The sequence below is a fragment of the Gossypium hirsutum genome, chromosome A11 (genome assembly GCF_007990345.1).
Source record: "Gossypium hirsutum isolate 1008001.06 chromosome A11, Gossypium_hirsutum_v2.1, whole genome shotgun sequence".
NCBI lineage: Eukaryota > Viridiplantae > Streptophyta > Magnoliopsida > Malvales > Malvaceae > Gossypium > Gossypium hirsutum.
In genome coordinates this window covers 116,711,781-116,736,506 of record NC_053434.1, presented here as the reverse complement: position 1 = coordinate 116,736,506, position 24,726 = coordinate 116,711,781, and the positions used below count along the sequence as shown (strand labels likewise).

The following is a 24,726-nucleotide window of genomic DNA, read 5'->3' as shown; positions in this document are numbered from 1 at the left end:
CAAATACAAGCAAAACCTACCAAAGCAATCAAAATCAAGAATTTAAACACCCATTTTACATTTTGTTAATTAAGTTTATTGTAATTATTTACTTAATAATTGTTATATGTAGTTGGTGGCATGGCTCTTCTTAAAATGGTAAATTTTCAATTTAAGCATTTTATAATTTATAAAATTTTAATTTAGTAATGATAAAATTATATTTAGACCCTAAAAATGATTAAAAAATGATTTAACCATTTAAAAATTATAAAGACATAAACAATTAAAATGATTAAATTATATTTTTACTATCATAAAAATATTCAATTTAATTCCACCCAAAAATCACTTTTGTGATATTTACAATTGTAAAAAAGAACAACTTTTAGAATATTTGTTATTTTTTATTTATGTCAAACATTATTCACGAAAATAAAATAAATATTTAATTAATAAAAATTGCAGTGAAAAAGAACAAAATTATAAGGGAGGGGTTATCTAGGAATTCAATCTTAAGTTAGGGTTGGGAAAAAAAATCGAAAAATTAAAAATAGGCTCAAATTAGAGTTTTTAGACTGTTAATAAAACAAATTGAATCAAATTCTTCTTTTTTATTGAATTTATAATTAAATTATTTTTATAATGTAAAAATAAATATTTTATATTTAAAATAATAATAACTTAAAAATTGTATATAAAAATATTTTTCAGAAAATACAATATATGAGTTATTGCTTATTTTTAGAAACATGAAAAACAATTGAAACTTTATCAAATAAACCAAATTATAATGGATGGTTTTAAAAAATCTGACCAAACCGAACTGAACTCACCCTAATCCTAGATTGGTGTTTACTGAAAACTTGCATTAAATCCTTTTATCACTTCACTTGTGGTTTAGTCAGTCGCATTACAAACTAAATTTAAATTCAAAGAAAAAAAAGGGATAAATCCCAAAATTACACATGAACTTTGGTCAAACGTGTAATGTTATACATATATTTTGATTTTGTGAAATTTAATATATAACTTTCTGATTTGATTCAATTTTCACAAATTACTAACACAATTACCAATTTAGCAGCATTTTACATTTACATATTGCATAGACAAATTATTATATTTATCAAATATAAAATAAATTGAAGAATTTATTTCTTCAATGCCTCGTTTGGTTACTAGTGTAATAATAACACAAGGAAAAAACTTATTTATTACATATGTATTACAATATATAGTTAGACATAATATAAAGAATAATTAGTACAAACTTAAGCTTGAAACTAGAAAGATGAGGAAAAACTCTTAGAAGAAGTAAGACTTCTTCAAAATAAGTATAAAAAAAAAACATTCTCTTTTCCCAAAACAAGTCACGTGAAATGACTAAAAATTACCAATTGAAATTAGTTTACTGCTACTCATATACTCAAACACGATGAATAAATAATACTCCTACCAAATGTAGCTTAAATGTGTACAATTGAACTAAAATCAAAGTTTCGTGTATATTATTTAATCATAATCAGAATTTCATGTGTATAATTGCTCCAAATCAAAGTTTATGATCAAATTGGACATTGAAAAGAAGTTCATATATAGTTTTGATATTTATCCCGAAAAACAAAAAGGGTAAATTACAGTAGAGGTCACCCATCTATGATTTTTTTTTTGGTCACCTAATTATGAAAAGTTACAAAATAGTCATTTGTCTATTCAATTTATTCTTTTGATCACTAGCTAACATAGAAATGGAAACACACAAAAGTCTTAGATGGTTGAGTGATAAAAAAAAAATTTATTAATCGTCAAGTGACCGTTTTGTGACTTTTCTTAATTGAGTGACCTAAAAAAAAAAGAAAAAACCATAGTGGGGTGATTACTAATAAAATTTACCCAAACAAAAAGTGGGGAAGTTGGCGTAGAAGAGAGGTTGAACAACATCTAAAAGCTTGTCAATTACAAATAGGGTTCCTTGCACGTCACATGCATTGGCTGCCCTATCCCTAAGTGTTATCATATATTCCTATAGTTTTTAATTTTTTCCCATAGATCATCAATATACTTAATTATATGTATATATAAATACCTTTATATATATATGTATGTATGTGACCTTTTGATATTAAACATGGTAAGTATGGGGAATTGTCTTACTCTTCACCGCAAAAGAAAGAAAGCTTTGCCAATCGAAACAGTCTTCAAGCTTCCATCTCCATTACCAACATGGCCACCAGGTACCTCTCTATTTTCATCTTCAACAACAACGTTACTAACCCGAAGATTTAAATCACGAGTTGCGTATTCTTATATAACTGTAGCATTGCATGGTAATTGCTATTTAAATTTGTAGGTGAAGGGTTTGCAAAGGGAATTATTGATCTTGGTGGACTACAAGTATGTCAAATATCGACTTTTACAAAAGTGTGGGTGACCTACCAAGGGGGACCAGATGATCTCGGTGCTACTTTTTTCGAACCGTCATTGATACCAAATGGATTTCACATGCTAGCTAGCTATGGGCAGTCGAACAACCGGTTGCTTTCAGGGTCGGTTCTTGTTGCAAAAGATGACACCGACAATCAAGATTTGCTAATACGACCAGTTGATTACAGCCTAATCTGGACCAGTGAATCGTTAGGTATCAAGCAAGACACCAATGGGTACATTTGGTTACCAATTGCTCCTGAAGGATATCATGCATTAGGTCACATTGTTACCAACACTGAACACAAGCCACCTATTGATAAAATCCGTTGTGCTCGATCTGATTTCACCGACGAAATTGAGAATCAAACATGGATTTGGGGACTTGGGAAGGAAAGCAATGCAAATGAGCTTAACTATTTCACTATAATGCCGATGAATCGAGGACCTCAACAAATGGGTGTCTGTGTAGGCTCATTTATAGCTCAAAATCCTAATAATCCATCCCTTTCACATACCGCTTTAGCTTGCTTGAGAAACAAGAAACCTAATTATCTTTCTTCAATGCCTAACATACAACAAATTGAAACATTGTTTCAAGCTTATTCGCCATTGATTTACTTCCACCCTAAGGAAACCTATCTTCCATCATCAGTCAACTGGTTTTTCATCAATGGCGGATTACTATACACAAAAGGGGATGAGTCAAATCCAGTCCTGATCGAACCAACCGGTTCGAACCTTCCCCTAGGTGGTTCAAACGATGGAAACTATTGGCTAGATCTCCCCATCGACAAACCATCAAAAAAGAAAGTGAAAAAAGGAGATTTAAAGGAAACCCAAGTTTATTTACACATAAAACCCATGTTGGGTGCAACATATACAGATATTCAAATATGGGTTTTTTACCCTTTCAACGGCGGAGCCAAAGCCAAAGCGGTATTCATCAACATACCGTTAGGAAAGATCGGAGAACATGTTGGCGATTGGGAACACCTAACTTTGAGAATCAGCAACTTCACCGGCGAATTACAAAGTGTGTATTTCTCAGCTCACCGTGGAGGCTCATGGGTGACCGTGTCAGAGCTGGAATTCAACGGCGGAAACAAGCCGTGCACGTATTCATCATTGCACGGGCATGCTATGTATTCGAAACCGGGGCTGGTTTTGCAAGGAAAAGGAACAATTGGGATCCGTAACGATACTGCTAAGAGCAAGATTTTAATGGATACCGGGGTAGGATTTGAGTTAGTTGCCGGGGAGTATTTGGGGAACAGTGTTGTTGAACCACCATGGTTGAATTATTGCAGGGAATGGGGGCCAAAGGTGAGCTATGATTTGGGTGATGAGATTAAGAAAGTGGGGAAATTGTTGCCTGGAATTGAGAAATTTATGAAAAGCTTGCCAAAGGAAGTTTTAGGGGAAGAAGGGCCCACTGGACCTAAGATGAAAAGGAGTTGGGATGGGGTTGAGGTTTAAGATAAAAAGTAAAGGGACTGAATTATTAAAAATAAAATTACAGAAACTTATGTATTAGGAGTATGATATACATTTTCAATTTGCTTGCAAATGAAGATATTAACCTTTGATTTTCTATTATCCAAGTCAGTATTACTTCTACAACAAATTCAAGTATCTAACCCGTAATGTTATTTAATTCGAATTTAGATACTAATATTTAATACGAACAATAAACATATTTGAATTTAACAGAGAAATGTATTCAGCTTTAGTTGTAGAATCCGCGATTAGCTCGGAATGAAGCTTTTCCGACTAATCGCTCCTCCATTAAAAACATAAACATAGCTACTTCGAGATCTCCTATCATTCATAAAAAGCCTAAACTCGGAGTCCAGATCCTCCATAAACCTACAACGTCAACCTAACTACAAACAAACCAGTGCTAAATTCAATTTCCAACCATTAGAAGTGTCAACATTACCATGTCTTGGAGCTCATCCCTTCTCAATCAAGAATCACTTTGCTGCTGTTCAGATTGCTGCGGCTGCGGTGGCTGTGGCTGACCATGGGGCCATGGAACGAAAGCCACAGGCGGTCGAGGCTGTTGGCCGGGATACAATGCAGCTTGATCAACCGGCTTTCCCATTGTCATCCCTGCATGCCTCACCGGATGTTGTGGGACATAATAGTATGGCATATCAGTAGGCGAACCAACGAAAGGAATGGTGGCCTTGGTGACCCCGAGTCCCTCTTCTTTTAACTCGTCCCTCGGGATAATATCAACTAAGAAATCAAAGACATCTGTCCGTGAAATGGCAGCTGCGATGTCGTTCTTTTGTAGCGTCCTCCTTTTGTTCTCTTCTGTATGGATCCAAGATCGTAAGGTCAGTTCCAAGACAAAGATTTCACAAGCTTTCGCGAAAATAACAGGAGCTTCCGCCGATATCATTCGCACATCTTCGTCTGCTTTCATTATCTTTTTGATCCGTGCGAGCGGGAGACTGTGGTTCTTGAAGTCCGATGCATGCTCAATTTCTTGCATTTGGTTGGCCCAAAACATTTGAAGCTGTTGGTGTTGTTGCTGTTGCTGTTGGTGGTGAAATTGTTGAGCTTGTTGGTAGGCAAGTTGGTGCGGAGAACCAGAGAAAGTAGCCGGAGGCTGAGTTGGTGAAGGGACTGCCGTTGCTGGAGTGCCGGAAGCAGCCACAGGAGCAGCTTGATAGGGACCAGTAGAATAACCCATTGGTCCAGTACCAGCTACAACTCCCATCACAGACTGTTGCTGCTGCTGCTGCTGTTGTTCAGTTTGCTCAGATCGGTCCATGGTAATTTCCCAAAAGATCCCTTTGCCCTCGTTTTATCCTGAAATACCCCACGCTGTCACAAATCGAGAGAACAAAGTACACATCAAGCAGATACCATATAAGTGTAACATTGCTAACATATATATTCTTCAAACCACCATTTTCAAGATTCTATACCATACAACTCTGGCGAAAAACACCATAATTGCATCTCTTTTCCAGTTTCCCCACCATGACAAAGAAGTATTGCTTCCCAATGATACCAAAAGGTAAGCATCCCAAAGTCCAAAGATAAATCTTTACGTTAATAGATCCTAAAATACTCAGATTTATGACACATATTCGGACATGGGTATGGGTATAAAGTTACGATTATATATCTATGTGTGTACATAGTTATAAGAAATGAATTTACTCATATATGATACTCATCTGATTCTGTATAATGCAAAGGTTCATGCTTGAGCGTATGCAAGTATATCAAAAATGCCAAATTCAAAAGCAATTTCAATTTGAGAAACCAAAGAAAAACAGCAATTAAGATACAATTTTCAATTCAATGTAAAAAAAATCATTTTCAGAAATGATTAAAATTGAAATTTAAAATAAATCATGTAACCAACTACTTGAAATTCACTAGTTTATTCCAAATTGCAGGCATAAATGATAATTAAATTAAATTAACAACAAATTATCCATCCAAACTCTTAAAATAACCCATGCAATGGACATGCATGAAGTAACCTAATTAAAACCAAGCAATTGCAAATTTAATTTATAAAAAGAAAAGGAAAGAAATTAAACAAACAAGAAAAACCCATTACTTTAATTCTTTTTTTAATGCTAAATAAGACATGATTTTAAGTAAAATTATGACCCATTTTAGCCAAATAATAAGCCTAATTACTCTGCTTGCTTCCTGATAATAACTAAGAACTGAATAAAATAACACACACACAAACACACGGAATTTCCAGAATATTACTAATTACTGAAGTTCTCAATTTTTTTTCTTTTATTTTTTTTAGCTTAAGTTAAGATTAGAGATCACAAACCCAAACCCGAAGCAAAACAAAAGAGAAAAATCCAATAGAGGGAAAAAAAATTCTTTTTCTATTTGGTACTTTCCCACCAACCAAACAAGAAAGTACTAAGCCCAAAAACAGAAACATAAATTTTAAGGGGAAAAAACCCAAAAATTATATAATTTACCTGTAATTTATTCTCTATCTTTTTGCAGCTGAATCTTCTAAGAAACCAAAATTACAAACAAAGAGAGAAGAAGAAAGGAGGGAGGGTTTTTTTTTTTTCTTTTAATGTGAAAAAATAAAGAAAAAAAGAAAAGAAAGACTTTGAAATTTTGAGAGGGGGAATGACTAATCAAGGCATCTGGGGTATCTAAAGGGAAGACACGTGTTGAACAGTGAGAGTATTGAGTTGGGTCAAAAGTTGTTCTTTCCACGTGGCTGATATTTAGTGGACGAAAATGTTAGAGTAGCGCGCTCGGTTTGGTTGATATCGGTTTTGAAACTGAACTGGAATTAAATTAAATACTAAAATAATTTAACTCATCTAAATCCAATTTTAAAACGGTTGAATTCATGAATTTAAAATTTTTTAAAACTTTTAATATTTTAAATTAAAAAAATTGTCGATATAAGTGGTCAATAATGAGGTGAGAATAGTGAAAAGAAGTATTGGTTTATCGGTCATAACCGGAGAGTTAAGAGTAAAAAAAGGAGAAGAAAGCTAGGATTGTTGTGTCGGGTTTTCAAGGTAGGAGTTGATCATTAATCTCTCGTGCACTCATGCTTATATAAGGGGTTATCATTTGTCCTATAATGTCATGTAGTTGACAATATAGTATCTTACAATGTTATGTGTTGGCCATATAATAGGGTCATTGTAGGTCAATTGTAACTATAGAATGTATTGTATGGTTTTACTCTGATATTCTCATCATTGGGGTTGTATGATGTTGTTATGCCTTAATGGTCCCAACAGGGTGTGAAGTGGACTATTTCTAGGCTAACTAAATGGGGATTAATAGAGGGCCGCTTGCAGACTGCCCCATATGAATGGTTGATGCAGATGATTCTTTGCGACGATTTATATGTAGACCACTCTTAACGAAGGGCCATTTGCAAGCTATCCGACAACTTGCCATGTGTCATGTTAGGGTGGGGGTATAACAATATAAAAATTTATTGTATATTATGTAAAATTTACATTTAATTTAAAGGTTGGGATGGACATGGATAGTTCTATGTATTTTTATAATAAAAAAAAAGATATTAAATTTAGTTTTTGTTGATACCAGATTAAGATTACGATGTTCATGATGGTTCATTCCATAGGTAGAGAGTCGTAGGTGATTAGAATTGGAGGGAGGAAGAAGGGCTTTTGTAAGTGAAGGTATGAATGAAGAAGATAGAGAGAAAAAATCCTTATTCATTGGTCTTGGAGGGTCTTGTAAAGAGCATACTCGATTCCTCACAAGGTGTCATGTATCGTTCCTTCATTAGTTTCGTATTTCTTAAAGCTTAATTGACCTATTAACGTTTATTCTTATTAGGTATAGATTGTCACGTCAAAATAATTGATAAATGCAATATATAAATGGTTGATATTTTGTCTTTGTCATGAGTGCGGTGCCCACAGTATGAGTTTGCCTTACCAAAAATGTCTTGATTGACAAGGTATTGGTCTCATATATGTCCTTAGCTCGCAAAGCATCATGTGAGGTTGGCGAATCATGAAGTGAATTCACAATAGGTAGGTTATTATAACAAAGTTAATAATTATATCCTTTTATAAATTAATTTTTTATACAATATTGAGGTAAAGACGGGATAACTTAGTTTGAACTCGTATCAAATGGGTGTTTGACAAAAAAATTAATCATCACTCTGCATAAATCAAATCAAATACATTCAAATAATATTCAAAATTAGTTCATTCTATTTTCAATTCTCTCAGTTTTCTTTTTCTCAATCGCTACAAATGTAATGTTAGGGAGGGAGACTCTTCTGCGAAAAAGAGTAAAGTGAAAGGGTAATTTAAGATTTTATCAGAAAGCTACAGAGCACGTGAAAAGCCCATGGGCGATGGACCTTTCCTAAATATACGATACCCAGTCACGTGACGAAAAAGGTAGTGAAAAGTGTCTTAGAAAATTCAAGATTGAGAAGCTGAGAACCAATCCAAGTATAATTTTTGAAGAATTGAATTTATTTAACTTACAATATAAATGTTATCTTAGTTTGTAATTATATATAAAATATTAATTATTTTAAAAATTGATTACTTAAAACAATAAAACATATAAAATTAAATATGCAATTGATGAATTTTATCTCTCGAAAATTGATAAGTTAATTTCTCAAATTTTAATTATCATATTTTACAAAAATTAATAAATTAATTTATTTTTATAATATTATTAAAATCGTCGTTAAAGCATTAGCTCGAGAATTAATAATTCAGCAATTTATATATAAAAAGTAGTAAAAAATGATAATTATATTTCCCGATAACAACATTAATCATTTTTTTGTAAGTACAATTATATTAATTGATAATTACAAAATTCATATATATCTAATTTACTTCGTTCAAAAAATCCAATTAAAACATTATAAAGCCCACACAAAACTTACATAGGATTGGCCTACTAGCTGATCAAGATTAGGGTGAAGTTAGAACTTTTTTTTAATTAAATTTTATATTTTTATGATAATAAAAATATAATTTTATTATTTTAATAGTTTATATTTTTATAATTTTGAAAGGATTAAATAAATTACTTTGTCATTTTTAGAGTAAAGTGTAATTTTATTATTATTAATTTAAAATTTTATAAATTATAAATAAACTTAAATAAAAAAAATTCATTTTAAACTGGTCAAGCATCATTGTTATAACTACACTTACTTTTCAATTTTCATAAAATATAAATACCAAATTATAACATATTGAAACAGATGAATTAATTTTTAAATTTTAACAAAATTTGAATTTTGAAGTCAATAATATTAGAGAGTTTTATTTGAATATCATCTAGATTATACTTAAATTATAAAAGGGAAGAGGGGTTTATATATATATATTTTTATAAGGAGATCAATTTATTATTATTTTATAGTTAGGTTTGTATTGATTTTGTAAGAAAGCACTCACCCTTCATTTGGTGAAACTTCAAAGGTTGATTGGCAGGGGTAGGTACAAGCAAAGATGAAGTAGGGCAATCTAACCTCACCTACCCACCACTACATTATATATTGATTTTAAATTTTTTATATGTTAATATTGTTTGTTGTTTTATATTATTAATTTTTTATTCAATGTATTGTTGTGATATTTTAAAATAAATAACTTCTGATTTGATAGTTATATAATTGAAAAAAAATATTTGTAATTAATTTGAATTTAATAAAAATAATAAAATTAATAATTTGATTTAAATTTTGAAATCTGTAAAGTAAATAAACTAAATGTCTAGAAATACAAGTACAAAGACTAAATTACTATTTTTTGAAAAGTTCGGGGATTATAGGCATATTTTAACCTTTTATATAGCATAAATATTTGATGGTTAAAATATGCTCTAGGTCTCTTTATTCTTCGTATATTTGAAATTTAATCATTCTATTTTTATTTTTAAAAGTTCAATCCCTTAACTTTTCAAGTTTCAAAATTTAAGTCGAATTGTTAATACGCTTATTATCTTTTTGTTGCCAAAGACTAGTTTGGAGTACTGGATAAAGCTCATGCTCGACACATAGATGACACGAGTTAAAATCCCATCTTTCCGTTCTCTCTTTCCCAATATTGTAATCATCCAAAAGAAATTTTGCTATTAAATTCATCAGTGTTACATTTTGAACCAACGAAAAAACTTAAAACCAGTAACAAAATAAATAATATTATAATAAATCAGAATTTAATAGAAAATTTTTAACTGAGTTAAAAACCGAACTTATATTTTTTAATTCAAAAAATTAAAAGATTAAATTTTAAATGTAAGAAAAATACAGGGACATATAGTAATTTAACCTATTTTGATTAGTATTGAACGTTAACCTTTTAAAAATGAATAAAATAACAAAAATAATATAAAAAGGGCAAAAGGCCAATGAGGAGGCGACGGTGTAGGACCGGTGAAATCTAAAAAGAGAAAAAAGCCGAGAGTCGGGGGGTCACATCGGTCCACCTCCCTCGGCATTTTCGAGAACTCCGCCTAGTTTAGTTTGTTGCTCTCCGCTACGCGACAACGTCACCTACGTGATTCACACAGTTCCCCACTTGTCTTCATCAATTACTGCTTCTTGGGAACAATACCTCGCCATTGCCACCTCTTCCATGCAACCCCGGATCCGACCCGACTTCATCTCTCCTCAACCTGTCTCGTTACTTATAAATAATTAAATTATCAAACAAAGCCCTTTTCTTTCAAAATTTCGTCAATAGGCCAATTTTTTAAAAATGACCAAAATGAATCGTTTTTGTTAAAACGCATCCACCAGATGTTGTTATAAATAATAAAAAATTGATTTATTTCCATAATTTTGAAAAAAATAGATTTATTTAATAATTTGGTTGTTATAAATAAATAAAAAATAAGAATTTAATTTTTTATCTTTATATCTTTCAATGTTTTAATGTGTTTTAGAGTATGAGATTAGTCTTGTTCGAGTCAAAGTGATATTCAAAGTAAAGTTCTCTTAACAAGAATCACTTGATTCGAACTTAATTCAAATGTTTGGGAAAAAATTTCACTTTAACTCTTTCTAAGTTCTAACCACTTGTTGGTGTTATTAACATTTTTGAAAAAAATCGAATTTAATTATCAACCTTTTAAAATAGTCGAACTGCTTATACTAAATAAAAAGTTAAAATTTTTAAACATGACATTCATGTGCACTTCATGCTATTTTTTAAAATTTTAAAATTATTTATTGATGTGACAATAAGATCATATTGTCATGTTAGCACAGAGTATATACGATGACATCTCCTTTAAAAAAATTATTCGACTTTCTTTGAAAATTTAATGGTCAATTTTAACTAAAAAAATAAGGATCAAATTGACAAAAAATTGTAAACATTAAGAACTAAACTTATCATTATAGCTATTACACATAGTATAACTTGAATTTGGATATTTAAGGACATACTATATTCGACTCAACCACTATTTTTAGGACTAAGTTATCTAATCAAATTAAGAATTAGTTACCGATTAATCTGCATATTGATTGAATAATTTTTTAATAATAATTTAATTAAATTGATCAAATTAAAAATTAATAATTTGAGTAATTCGATAATAGTGCTCATTAGAATAATAAATAGTTTATTAATTATTCTAATAGTATATAGATTTTGTAATTTAGTACAAATAAATTATTTTTTTACAAGCTACCTTATTTTGTAATTTTCATTGAAAGCCCCCAAATAATTTGTACGGTTAAGATTTGTCTTTGAGACTCACGTGTTCACGTAAAAGTCACGTGATACACGCACACGCTAGAAATTAGTAGTGAATTCCCTTCTTTTTCTTTTTCTTTTTTAAGATAATTAAAGAAAAAGTCAAATCTGTCAGAAGGGCGAGAGAAAGAGCTGCTATTTGGATTGTGGCTTTTCCGGTTCCTTAAGAAGCTTTGCTCTTTTAATATTTTTTTTTCCATTTTAAATACTCCTACTGATCACCGTACAAACACCAAACAATAGGATATTAAAGTATAACATAAATAATTAATGTATTATTAAAGTTTAAAAGCAAAATTTAATGTTACAAGATATATTAAAAAAAATTATATAAATAAATGTGACACTTGTTACATCCTTAATTTACTTATAAAATCTAAAAAATTTTACTTACGATAAATAATTACCTTTAAAATTTAAGATTAATATTTAGTACATTGATAATATATATATATTTTATTTTACAAACCGTCTTAAAAAATTACTTCATATATATATATATATATTTTTTAAATTTATGTAATTTTGAAAGATTTTATTGTAATAATTAAATTTATATAATACAAATCATTAATACAGTGTATGTACGCTTTTTAATGAAACGATAAATTATACCTAAGCCAACTAAATTATTATTGAGTTTATATTTTGATCACTTATTTTTAAAAAATTATTTGAATGTTATAACAAATCATAAAATTTGAATTAAATATTTTAAAATGATCAAATAAATGTTAAATGAAGTTTAAACTTTTTCAGGAGTGTTTAAAGGATTCTCAAACATCGTAAATCAAGTTCATTCATATAATTTTGTGCTAAAATTTAGACGAAATGCATAAAAACCCTTATTTAAGTATTTTTGTAATAATTTAACCCTTAAACTATTTTGAATGAAATGATGTGAACAACTCTTTAAATGTTTAGTCCCAATTTCAACATTTAGCCAATATCTTATTATTTCTTATAGTTGAATTTCCTAAATGAGGGATGAAATTATATAAATTCAAAAGATTTAAACCCATGATCTTAACAAATATCAGACTCTTTTCTTCTTGATTAAATTGGTTTAAAACACTATATTGCACTAAAAATAGATTTTAATAAGGGTAAAAACATCTATCCAATTCCTCTCGATTTTGAAATTAAGCAAATTTATCCCTCTAAATAAATTGGAGCAATTTAATCTCTACCAATTTCAGAAGTGAGCAATCAAAGATAATTAATCACGGCATTAATATCTTTATACATAATTTTAATTAGTATAACAACAAATTTAGCTCTTAATGTTTACATGTTTTGTCAATTTGGTCTAAATTCTAAAATAATCAACAAATTTAGCCTCAACATTTACACTAATGTTACAGCCTAAATTTGTTAAATCATTACCAAATTGATAGAAGATTTTAAACTTTGATAGTTAAATTTGTTACTATACCAATCAAAATTATGTGCAATTGACAGAAAGCATTAACATCGTGATTAATTGTCCTTAATTGCTCACTTTTGAAATTGATAGGAGTAAATTGCTCCAATTTTTGGGGAGGGACCGATTTGCCCAATTTTAAAATTAAGAGGGACTGAAGAGGTCTTTTTACCTTTAATAAGATACCAAAAAATATAGGCATAATTGTGAAAAAAGCCCTCAACCTTTGGGGGCTTTTGGATATATGCCCCTAACCTTTTTTTTTTGAAATCAGCCCTTAACGTAACGGATTTTTCAGACATCAACCCAGTTGAAACGGTAAACGTCAGCTGACCGTTAGTCAACAGCCGATCAAAAAATTTGGTCTACGTGGTGTTGCTGTTGACCGATGACGTAGCTCGCATTAAAAAAAATAAGTTGACGTGGCAAAAAATTAAACAAATTTAATAATCATAAAACTTAAAAAAACCTTAAATCCCCAAACACTCAAAATCATTTTCCCAAATTCTAAAATCCCCAAATCGTGAAATTCCCTAAATCCCTAACCTCCGAAATATTTCATTGAATCCCTAACAATCTTCAAGTCCCTAAATCTTCAAATACCTAAATCGATAGCATTCCGAAATCTTCTTGAAATCCCTAAAATTTTTACGAATCAAATCGTTGAATCCCTAAAACTATTAGGAACGAAATCGTGAAATCCCTTAGAACCAAATCGTAAAATCCTTAATTTTTCTAGAGATTTTTATTTTTCTTCATTGTCGTCTGAAATCATGGATTCACATAGTTCGAAAAGTCAGCCTAAAGGTTGGGTAACGCATGGTTCGAAGAAAAAATCCTTATATGCAAATGTTGTTACTTCATTGTGGAAGGAGTATGCCTACGATGGACCAGCAGTAAAATGTCACTGCAATAAGTTAGCTCCAAGAGACACTTCATGGAGCGATTTAAATTCGGGGAGGAGGTTTTATGGTTGTTCAGATTTTCGGGTAAGTAAAGAATTTTTATTTGCAAATTGAGCTTGAGCTCAATTTTGATGATTTCATAAATCTCAGTATTTGTTTTGTTTTCATTTTGGATTATTTCAATTTGGCTGAATTGGGATTTGTTTGTAGGACGGTGGTTGTGATTTCTTCAAGTGGTACGATGGGAAAATGTGTAACTGTGCGACTGAGTTACTGCGTCAATTGCGTGATAGTGAACGAAATCTTTTGAAGGATAATTTAGCACTTAGAAAGAATGATATGGATTTGGTTGCATTTGATGGTAACCATAATGGTGACAGTAGTGCCGTTGACATTGAGGTTGAAGGAGGTAGATCAATTTGTGGTGTTGAAGGAGAAGTAGCATTAAGGAAAAAAGTGTTGACCATGAAGCAAAAAATTAAAGTTATCAAGAAAGAGAAGTCAATGTATAAGATGTTATTTTCTTGCTCTATGTTATGTACTGTATGCATCACCATAGGTTTCTTTTTTGGCAGTACTGGTAAGAGGCATATGCAACTAGCAGTTGCAAATGTTGATTGAAAAATATTGGTTGTTTTTTATGTAATTTAACATTATGCTTGGAAGTAATGAGCAATATTTGTTGTTTATGCCTAATTTAATTTAGCTTAATAAATAATGTAGTGACAATAAACATAAGACTAAAAGGATAAATTTGATCATTTGGATAAATGTACTTTACAATTTCGATAAATGTTCTTTACAAAAGCATATGATTAGTCTATACAACATTCACCCTATACACCATCAACGTTATACCAGCCAAAAACCAAAATGTAAGTGAGCTATACATAAACCAAAATGAAAACCAACATATTGGTTTTTAATACAACAAAATAATATTCAACAATGGGAAATTCCAAAACCAGAATGTTGTAGGCTCAAAATGTAACTACCATCTTCTGTTCCAAAGCCAAAATGTTGTAGGCAAAATACCTTACACAGTATTTTTTAGATCAAAAGCTATCACGAGATGGTCCTGTTAAATAGAAAACATATACAACACAATATCAAAAGCAAGTTATTATAGTGAATCACAAGACAAACAACAGAAGTCATTCAAAACAAAATAACGATGATTTACTCGTGTTTCCTACGACTGATTCTTGTGTTCCCAGGTGGTCGAGAGGAGCCTTTGGCTTGTTATTTTGCGACTTGGATGTTGAAGAAGTTTGTCCAGTACCATATTGGCATGAAGCTGTCATCATGCTCCTTGTGGTTTTATTAGACTACAAGAGCATTTTATATTAATATTAACATTGTATAAAATAACTCATATCAATAGTAAAAGGAAGAAACTTACTGCAAAAATGGAAGATTTCCCTTAGATTTATCTAAGGTAGTTGACCTTTTAATGGAAGATTTCCCTTCTTGTTTAGGTGGTTGGGCATCTTGCTGCAAAAAATTAAACATAATCATTGGTTAAACAAAATAAAAAAAAATTAAATAAAAAATGTACTCAATATTTATAACTAAAGAACAACACTGTACCTGTTTCGAATTTTTGCAAGACCGCTTGTTATGGCCATGTTGGCCACATTGAGTATATGTCATGAGTAGACCTTTCCTACTCAAATGACCAGGCTTTAATTTTTTGGGTTCATCTTTGGCCATCCTCCTATTCTTTTTGGGCCTCCCAGGCATATTCCTTTCAATAGGAGGTAGCACAGGCTGAATACCAGTTTTTTCCCAATCATGTGGCCCATTTATGGGCTGCATTCGAAAAGAGTAAGCTTTTTTGTAGGTATCAATGTGATAATATTCATCCAGATATTCATCTGGTTGAAGCCCTAGGTGATACATGGCAGCACATGCATGGGAACATGGAATCCCACTTATTTGCCAACTTCTACAACTACATATCCTTTGACTTAGGTCCACTGTATACTGGTAACTTCCTTTTCTCAACTCACATCCATTTTCACCATTCCATATCAGTTGCCACTCTACACAGTCCTTCTTGTTGGCATCAAACTTAGCTTTCACCAATGGACCATAATTTTGCTTCCATCCATTACATAACTTCATTTTTTGTACTATCCTAGTCATCATCTTGGTCCTAATATCCTCAAGCATTCTGATAATGCTTTTGAACCTAGCTTCGACAATACTTGAATTGAATGCTTCACACAAATTGTTGTCAACTATATCTGATTTACAAGTAGTCCCCAAAAATGCCCTAGTCCACATATTTGGAGACTTTTTCATCAAATTATCGTAAACATCCTTATCCTTCTTCTCTAGTGTTGAACATAGATCCTCCCACTCCTTCTCAGTCGTGCACTTTGCAATTTGCCAGAAATCACACTTATAAGATTTCCTTAACTTCCTCCCTGACCAATTTGCAAACACGTGCCTCGCACAATTCCTATGCTCCACCCTTGGTAGTATGTCATAAATTGCAATCTCAAGGCCCTAAGTCAAATTAATGAACGAGATAGATTGTTAGAAAATATTAGTTAAATACAAATAACAGATTAAAAAAAAACAATATCAAGCTTAAAATTGCATATTTACTAACCTTTTGTTGGTCACTGATAATTGTGTACCCATACTCATCTTCCAAGCCCAAATCAGTTGATAGGAGACTGAGAAACCAACCTCATGAATCAGTGCACTCCACTTCAACCACAGCCCATGCAATAGGAAACATTTGGTTGTTTGCATCTCTTCCAACAGCTGTGAGAAATTCACTCTTAAATGGGCCTTTTAGGAAGCAACCATCTAATCCAATGAGTGGCCTACACCCTGCTTTCCAGCTTCTCTTTAGTGCATCAAAGCACACATAATACCTCTTAAAATGTGGAAGGAAGTCTGCTGTCACCCTTTGAACAGCCATTTTTATTGTGCTTTCTGGCATATTTGACCTTAACTCATGAGCATAGTCCCATAGCAAACCAAATTCATCCTTATGATTCCCAGCCATTTTCTCATTCACTATTTTCTTCGCTCTATAACAACAGTCAATGGTTACATTTACATGCATCTCAGAAGCACATCTTCTTTGAATTTCCCTCAGCTTTATCTTAGGATGATCATTGATAGTTGTTTCAAAATGTTGGGTAATCATAGCAGCAGTCACCATTTTGTTCTTAAAACTAACCGAACAATGGTGCTCATCTTGAAACGTCTTTATTTGCAAGCATTTTGCAACAGGACTGTAGCTAGCCCTAATTCTCCATGGACAGTTAGGGGAAGCAATGCACCTCACAACAACCCTTTTCGGTTCATTCTTAATAAACTTTAGTCGTCTTCTACATTCTTTGGAGTACTTTAGAATTGCACTTTTAAACTGTTTACCATCCTTAAATAACATTCCCAGACTAATCTTTAACTTATCATTGTATAAGGGAAACTTGCTCCTCTTTCTCTCACCATCTTCATGTTCTTCATCTTCATCGGACTCAACCAAGCTTCCATGTTCATCTGAGTCCCATACCTCAGTCTCATTTCCATCTTCCTCTTCTCCACTATGTGTAGCAGCAACATTATCTAGTCCATCTGATGTTGCAAAGTCACCAGCATATTTATTAGCAATATTATCCACTCTATCTGATGTTGCAAAATCACCAACATATTTATCAGCAACATTATCCACTCCATCTGATGTTGTAAAATCACTAGCATATTTATTACCAGCAACTTCACTATCATTATCCTCTCCAACAGTAGACCCTAAACTAATATGTCCACCACTTTCCATACCAATATCCTCATCTACCTCAATACCGGTAGCAGGCACACCCTCCCCATCAGCTTGTACCTCTCATACATCACCCTCCTCACCAGATTCTACCTTTTCTAGATCACTTTCATCATCAGATTCTACCCCTTTATCATCACCCTCCCTATCAACTTCCACCCCTTCAATATCACCCTCCCCAGTAGTCAACAAAAAAAATTCATCTACAATTATTGGGTTATCAACCTCATGTTCAACATATAGCTCAATCTCCTTAAACTTGACCCAAAAGTCTAACATAGCTGTGGTTGAAGTGTCATCATAAATCACCCTTAGATTATTTTGTAACCCTACTTTACCAGGCTCATGAAAATAGATTAACATGACAGTGTTAAACCTTAACCCAATTTTGAATATTTTACATAATTCAAAATAAGATATTGTGTCTGGGTCTTCTTTAAGCCTAATCACTTCTCCACCTACATATCTAACATATGGATCCTTTACAAAGTGCCTACCCACATGCAAAATAATATAATATTCATCATCTTATGACATCTACAAAAAACAGTAACACATTGTAAGCAAAAAACATTTAAAAAACAAACAAAGCAGTAACAGAAGTCTACCAGTTTAACATCTTTTCTGAGCAAAAGCAATTTGCTTTGAATAAAAAAACATTTTTCTAAGCAGAAAACATTAAAAAATAATAAAACAGAACTCACTACCTACATCGGGACCACTTATTTGAATACTATACAAAACAGTAACACATGTCTACAATTTTAACTTCTTTTGCTTGGGTAACAGAAATCAACATCATCGGGACCATTGTCTCATCACAAATCGACAAAACAAACCCCACATTCTAGCACTGAAATTGCAATAATAAATCACAATTAACCATCTACAATTTTTACAACAATTTTATCAACAACATTAGGACCACCATCGCATCAAAAATCGACAAAACAAACCCTACATTTTTGTACTCAAATTGCAATAGTAAATCACAAATAACCAACTAATCAAACCAAAAATGGAATTTATTTTCCCAACAAACCAAATAAGAAAGCACCTACCTTTCGATTTTGGGTTGCGGAAACTCTCACGATTATTTATGTTTTTTCGTTCTCAACGATTTAATTCGTAAAAATTTTAGGGATTTCAAGAAGATTTCGGAATGCTATCGATTTAGGTATTTGAAGATTTAGGGACTTGAAGACTGTTAGTGATTCAATGAAAGATTTCGGAGGTTAGGGATTTAGGAAATTTCACGATTTGGGGATTTTAGAATTTGGGAAAACGGTTTTGGGGGTTTGGGGATTTAAGATTTTTTTTGGTTTTATGATTATTAAATTTGTTTAATTTTTTGCCACATCAGCTTATTTATTTTAATGTGAGCCACGTCATCAGTCAACAGCAACGCCACGTAGACCAAATTTTTTGACCGGCTATTGACTAATGGTCAGCTGACGTTTATCGTTTCAACTGGGTTGATGTCTGAAAAATCCGTTACGTTAAGGGCTGATTTCAAAAAAAAAAAGGTTAGGGGCATATATCCAAAAGCCCCCAAAGGTTGAGGGCTTTTTTTACAATTATGCCAAAAATATAATATAAAAAAATTTATTTAATAGAAGAAAACTAGTCCCTATACTTTTATTTTTTTAAACAATTTAATTTTTCGAGTAAGGTAAGTTTGTGGACTAGTTTTAACAAATAGAAAATATAAAAAAAACTATGTTAAAAGAAATGGTGAGGGAGGAAAAGAGAGAGAGAGAAACAGAAGTCAATGAAAAATAAAGAAAAAAAATAAAGTTAAAAAAATATAAAAGAAAAAAATTAAATTGCTCAAAATGAAAAAAATATAGGGACCAATTGTAGAATTTAACTTAAAATTTTCGTTTGAAATGATGATTTAACATGCCATGTGAGCTTACCGTTACACTGTTAACGGTAGTTAGCAGCTCAGTGATTACAATTTTACATCATGATAACGTAAGTGACTAAAATGTAACATTTTAAATATAAATGGCTAAAATGTAAACCGAGGTAAATAAATATGAGTATTTTGGTAGTTTATCCAAAACAAATATAAATATAAAAATTGTCGTGACTGTTTTGATTTGCCTTCGAAAAGCATAAACAATTTCATTTTCATATTTTCCATATTATATATTTCACAATTGTTCTCGTGCTTTGCTCTCTACAGCAAAAGCCAAAAGCTTCTCTTCTTTTTTTTTTTTTCCTTAAACAGTATCCTTTAGGGTTTTTATTCATTTTTTATTCGACTCTGAAGCTTTTAGCAATGGCTTTTTCTTCTCTCTTCAGATCCACCGCCGCCGCCTCCGCCTCTCTCATCGAGGCCGCCTCCGATCGGTCTGACCTATATCTCTCACCCTCTGATCGCCTCAAGGTCGCCTTCACTTTCCTCTGATCAACACCGTATTTAGCTTTTAAAAATAAGTGAAAACGATTGTTCTTTTTCCTTTTTCGTCTTTTTAAAGCAAACAAATATTTAGAGCTGAGCTGAGCTTACACTTCAGCTGAACGACTGAAATTTGTGCAACATCAAATCATTCTATTTTGTCTTCATTATTGTTTTTCTAGGATGTTTTCTCTGCAACCAAACGGAGTCTTAAGGATTATAATACTTTTTTCATCCTTTTTTTATTATTTAGTTTTCGGGTGTAGATTGACTTAGTTACGTTTCGATTGTTTGATTGGTGAGTGAGCCTTACCTGTTAAGTGTTAAGTCGGTTTTTCGTTATTTTGATGAATTTATGAAATTTAAAAAACTTACATAAAATATATGTTTAAATTTTAATTTTAATTATTTTTAGTTTATATTTCATTGCTATTTTATTGTTAGTTGGCGATCTCAATGTACTTATTGACAATATCAATGTAAATGCTATATTGTTCAGGTTTCCAGCCTTGGTTTTGGTGGAAATTTCAACTCCTTTTTTGGTGCCTCTGTTTCAACTAGATCTTCTTCATTACAGTTGAGTTACACGTATTGATTGTTCATTTTTCTTTTCTTTATTGTGCAAATATTTGTTTTTTTTTTCCTTTGATACTGAAGGTTTTTTTTAAATTTAGGAAATGCAACTCAAGGAGCATCCAGCCCATCAAAGCTACAGCTACTGAAATTCCTCCTACAGTTCCAAGTAAGAATTTGTTACCTTCTTTTTTATGCTTGGGAAGGGTGACAAGGACAGAAAAAAGGCTTATCTAATTCTTTTAACTTAGTTAACAAGTTGTATGCATTGATGTTCTGCTTTTTGCTTGTTTCCTATTTTTTTAGAGTCACGGAGCAGTGGCAAGACAAAGATTGGAATCAATGGTATGTTTTCTTAATTTGATTTAATGTTTTTCTCTGCTTTATTTGATGGTTATATGCATCTTTACCATGTTATTTCTTTAATCTCCGTAGAAATTGTTTCTATCCAGTTATCTTGCGTATTTAAGTCGTTGTGAGTATGCTTGCAAAATAGAAATTGACTAGCATCCCATGTTTAGCTCATGTGGTTACTGTGCATTGGGGTGTTGGTAGGGTAACGTAGGCATGTGCCATTTGGTACCCAACCTTTCCTGGGGGAGGAAAAGTTGTGAAGAACTGCCGTTCATACTTCATATATACTATTAGAGTTTATATGATTGAAAAGTTTCAGAAGCTATATGCGCTAAAATAGAACTTGGATTGATGCTTACACTGTCATTAGTGTTAAGTTAGCTTTTGACCTTTAGTTCAGTTGTTTGTCTATTCTGTATTTTGAGGTAGGTGGAGCTAAAAACATTTTTTAGATCTTGCTGGATGGGCCCGGTAAGCATGTGGGCTAACATGTGAGAGAATTAGAATCCTGTTAATGTCATTGTTTTAGGTCCTAAAGTGCTAAACCAAGTTGATTTACCTTAATTCAGTGTTGCTTTATGTAGCTTTATGTATCCTGCATCAACTCATTTTTTGTAATGAACCTTTGCAGGTTTTGGTCGGATTGGAAGGTTGGTTTTACGAATAGCAACCTCAAGGGATGATATTGATGTAGTAGCTGTCAATGATCCTTTTATTGATGCCAAGTACATGGTAAGTCTGCCCATTTGCTCTTTAGATTTGGTCTATAGCCTTGTGTCACTATTAAAATTTTCCCTGCTTTATCAAAATTGTCAACAATTCTGAAGTATCTTTTTCTTTTACTTTAAATTTTGTCCAGGCTTATATGTTCAAATATGATTCAACTCATGGACCCTTTAAGGGAACTATCAGAGTTGTGGATGAGTCCACATTGGAAATTAACGGCAAGCAAATACAGGTTGTAAGCAAAAGGTATTGTTCTGGAGAGGTTTTCATGAATATCGATTGGAATTTGAACTATATAGCTTCAGTGGGATATTTTATTCCCATGGCTTTAAATTTGCAAATTACATCACAAAATTCTGTTATTTGATTTCATTAAAAGTTGCTATTAAACTATCTTAGCTTGGGATAACATAGAAATAATATCCACCAGGGACCCTGCAGAGATCCCTTGGGGTGATTATGGGGCTGAGTTTGTTGTTGAGTCATCTGGTGTTTTCACCACATTAGCTAAGGCTTCAGCACATATGAAGGTTAGTTATCGTACTTTCCTGTCATCTCATAGCACAAGCACACCTGTGAGTGCATGCACTTCGGAGAATTCTCCAAAATGAACTTCCATGAACGTGTTTTGTAGGGTGGTGCCAAAAAAGTTGTAATTTCAGCTCCTTCGGCAGATGCACCTATGTTTGTGGTGGGAGTAAATGAGAATACCTACAATCCGAGCATGGACATAGTTTCTAATGCTAGTTGCACTACCAATTGTCTAGCTCCACTGGCCAAGGTTTGACTGCATTTTCTGATTTTAAGCATATCAATCTCATCACCAAGAAGGGCATTTAAACTAAAATCTGTTCTTCCATTGTTTTTTATTGAGGTGTACTGGTCTCTTTGTAGGACTTTCACTTCTCCAAGATTTTGCTTTTGTATGTTTTGAGTTTGTAGCAGATGAAAATTTTATCTGCCTATTTTTACAGCATTATTTAATTTAACCTGGCCATTTTCCCTGTGAAGCATCTGGTTTGCTTTCCTTCTTCTTTGGCAGTTTTCCTCAGTTTTTGTGATATAAAATATCGCAGGTGGTCCATGAGGAATTCGGTATCGTAGAGGGTTTAATGACAACTGTCCACGCAACTACAGGTATCCTGTCATTATCTGCCTGTAATTCTTTTTTGCTGCACATGATATTGCATTTTACGTTAATGCGGTAGTTTTTAACATACAGCAACTCAGAAGACTGTTGATGGCCCTTCAATGAAGGACTGGAGAGGAGGTAGAGGAGCTGGCCAAAATATTATCCCTAGTTCAACTGGTGCTGCAAAGGTATTAGAGAGAAATAGCCAAATATATTCCATCCCGGTTTTTCATTTTCGTAACTATTGTTGTAACTAAAATTAAATTATGATCTCTCTGCTTTCCTTATAGGCTGTTGGAAAAGTTCTTCCTGAACTTAATGGAAAGCTTACTGGAATGGCATTCCGTGTTCCTACACCCAACGTCTCTGTTGTGGATTTAACTTGTCGACTTCAGAAGAGTGCCTCCTATGAGGATGTCAAAGCAGTCATGAAGTGAGTTTTCGAACTTTTGGTTGTTTTTTTTCCTTATCATTACGTGAGTGTATTTAACATTCACTGTAATTCTACCTTAATTTTCAAATGAAGGTATGCTGCAGAGGGGCCACTTAAAGGCATTCTTGGATACACAGATGAAGATGTTGTCTCTAATGATTTTGTTGGTGATTCGAGGTATCCTCTCTCTCTCTATCTTTAATGACACATCCATTGGACATGCCTTCACTGTGATGCGGTCTTTCATCCCAGGTCAAGCATTTTTGATGCGAAAGCCGGAATAGGGTTAAGTAAATCTTTCATGAAGCTTGTTTCATGGTATGACAATGAATGGGGTTACAGGTGTGTTTTAAGCTCTCTCACTCTCTTTCTTGCTCGCGACACATCCACTCACACACAGGCACACACTGCGTGCATGCCCTGCTTCACGTCCAGACACAAAAGCAAACACCACAGTGAAGTACTTAATCAAGTACTTGACCGAGACACTGACTCCTTTGAAATACATAATATCTAATCTGATGGTTTTTTCTTGAAATTCCTTTACAGTAACCGAGTACTTGACCTAATCGAGCACATTGCACTAGTAGGAGCAACTCGCGACTGAATATTTTAGAGCTATGCTGTTCCAATTGAGTGACACCACAATTTTATCGTAGATGTTTGTTTCAATGAGTAGGCATAAATTCGATTGTACCCCGAAGTGGTTTTTTCTTTCTTGTCGATTGCATATCCAGGGAAGAATCAGGTACCTGAGAATGCAATTCTAGAAATAATGATAATTGAAGCTTTGTATGAGCACATCGAGACTGCTTTTTTTTTCTTTTTTTCTTATTTATGGCCAAGAGTAGGGGAATTGTCTTTTGTGAGAAAACATTGTTGGGCAATATCTTGTATTTTAAAATCTATGTATCGTCTGGGTTTATGCTCATTTGTTATAATGATGTCTTGGGCAATATCCTATTATCCTATATATAAGCACGTCAATAAATTTTGATCTGAAATTTTTTATGTAGAGGGCTGATGGTGCTAATAGTTGGATTTAGAAATTTTAAAACAATAAAGTAAATTTTAGTTTTTTAGGTATAAAAATTAAATTTCAAATTGAAGACGTTTGTAGACTTATTTAGGGTCAGGTAATTCGTTTAGTTTTAAAGGTCTGTTTGAAATTTGAGTATAAATATTAGACACGAAAAATGAGCTTGAAAAAAAAGATTTAGATGGATTTAATATAAAGGTTGAGTTTGAGTTTGAGTTTGAACATTTAAGGTTTAAGTCTAGTCTGATTTATTTTTAAATTTATAATATTTT

General features: G+C 32.4%; 3 protein-coding genes across 4 annotated transcripts; 2 read left to right on the top strand and 1 right to left on the bottom strand.

The window, feature by feature from the left end:
* The first annotated feature begins 1,528 nt into the window (after nt 1–1,528).
* Nucleotides 1,529–4,000, top strand: LOC121209401 (uncharacterized). Its single transcript, XM_041080019.1, has 2 exons — nt 1,529–2,216; nt 2,333–4,000. The coding sequence occupies exons 1-2, from the start codon at nt 2,081–2,083 to the stop codon at nt 3,883–3,885; spliced, it is 1,689 nt and encodes a 562-aa protein (XP_040935953.1). The 5' UTR covers nt 1,529–2,080; the 3' UTR covers nt 3,886–4,000.
* Nucleotides 4,001–4,103: 103 nt separating this feature from the next.
* LOC107962255 (nuclear transcription factor Y subunit C-2) lies at nt 4,104–6,558 on the bottom strand. Of its 2 annotated transcripts, none has more exons than XM_016898579.2 (2): nt 6,384–6,558; nt 4,104–5,229 (listed from the first exon to the last, which is right to left on the bottom strand). In XM_016898579.2, the coding sequence occupies exon 2, from the start codon at nt 5,189–5,191 to the stop codon at nt 4,376–4,378; it is 816 nt and encodes a 271-aa protein (XP_016754068.1). In that variant the 5' UTR covers nt 5,192–5,229; nt 6,384–6,558; the 3' UTR covers nt 4,104–4,375. The 2 variants fall into 2 exon arrangements, with proteins under 2 accessions (XP_016754068.1, XP_016754064.1); XM_016898575.2 differs by having other exon boundaries at nt 4,104–5,244; nt 6,384–6,545.
* Nucleotides 6,559–19,898: 13,340 nt separating this feature from the next.
* On the top strand, nt 19,899–24,346 carry LOC121209400 (glyceraldehyde-3-phosphate dehydrogenase GAPCP1, chloroplastic). Its single transcript, XM_041080018.1, has 14 exons — nt 19,899–20,185; nt 20,697–20,773; nt 20,872–20,939; nt 21,077–21,115; nt 21,756–21,856; nt 21,984–22,096; nt 22,281–22,380; nt 22,485–22,631; nt 22,927–22,987; nt 23,073–23,170; nt 23,273–23,415; nt 23,509–23,592; nt 23,668–23,757; nt 23,965–24,346. The coding sequence occupies exons 1-14, from the start codon at nt 20,078–20,080 to the stop codon at nt 24,020–24,022; spliced, it is 1,287 nt and encodes a 428-aa protein (XP_040935952.1). The 5' UTR covers nt 19,899–20,077; the 3' UTR covers nt 24,023–24,346.
* The last annotated feature ends 380 nt before the right edge of the window (nt 24,347–24,726 follow it).

Bases quoted from the DNA above. Each gene is read 5' to 3' on its own strand.
- LOC121209401 (XM_041080019.1), top strand. From the start codon at position 2,081: ATGTATGTATGTGACCTTTTGATATTAAACATGGTAAGTATGGGGAAT. The intron at 2,217-2,332 runs GTACCTCTCTAT...TTAAATTTGTAG, and splicing joins ATTACCAACATGGCCACCAG to GTGAAGGGTTTGCAAAGGGA.
- LOC107962255 (XM_016898579.2), bottom strand. From the start codon at position 5,191: ATGGACCGATCTGAGCAAACTGAACAACAGCAGCAGCAGCAGCAACAG.
- LOC121209400 (XM_041080018.1), top strand. From the start codon at position 20,078: ATGGCTTTTTCTTCTCTCTTCAGATCCACCGCCGCCGCCTCCGCCTCT. The intron at 22,097-22,280 runs GTATTGTTCTGG...AATATCCACCAG, and splicing joins ATACAGGTTGTAAGCAAAAG to GGACCCTGCAGAGATCCCTT. The intron at 22,988-23,072 runs GTATCCTGTCAT...TTTAACATACAG, and splicing joins AACTGTCCACGCAACTACAG to CAACTCAGAAGACTGTTGAT.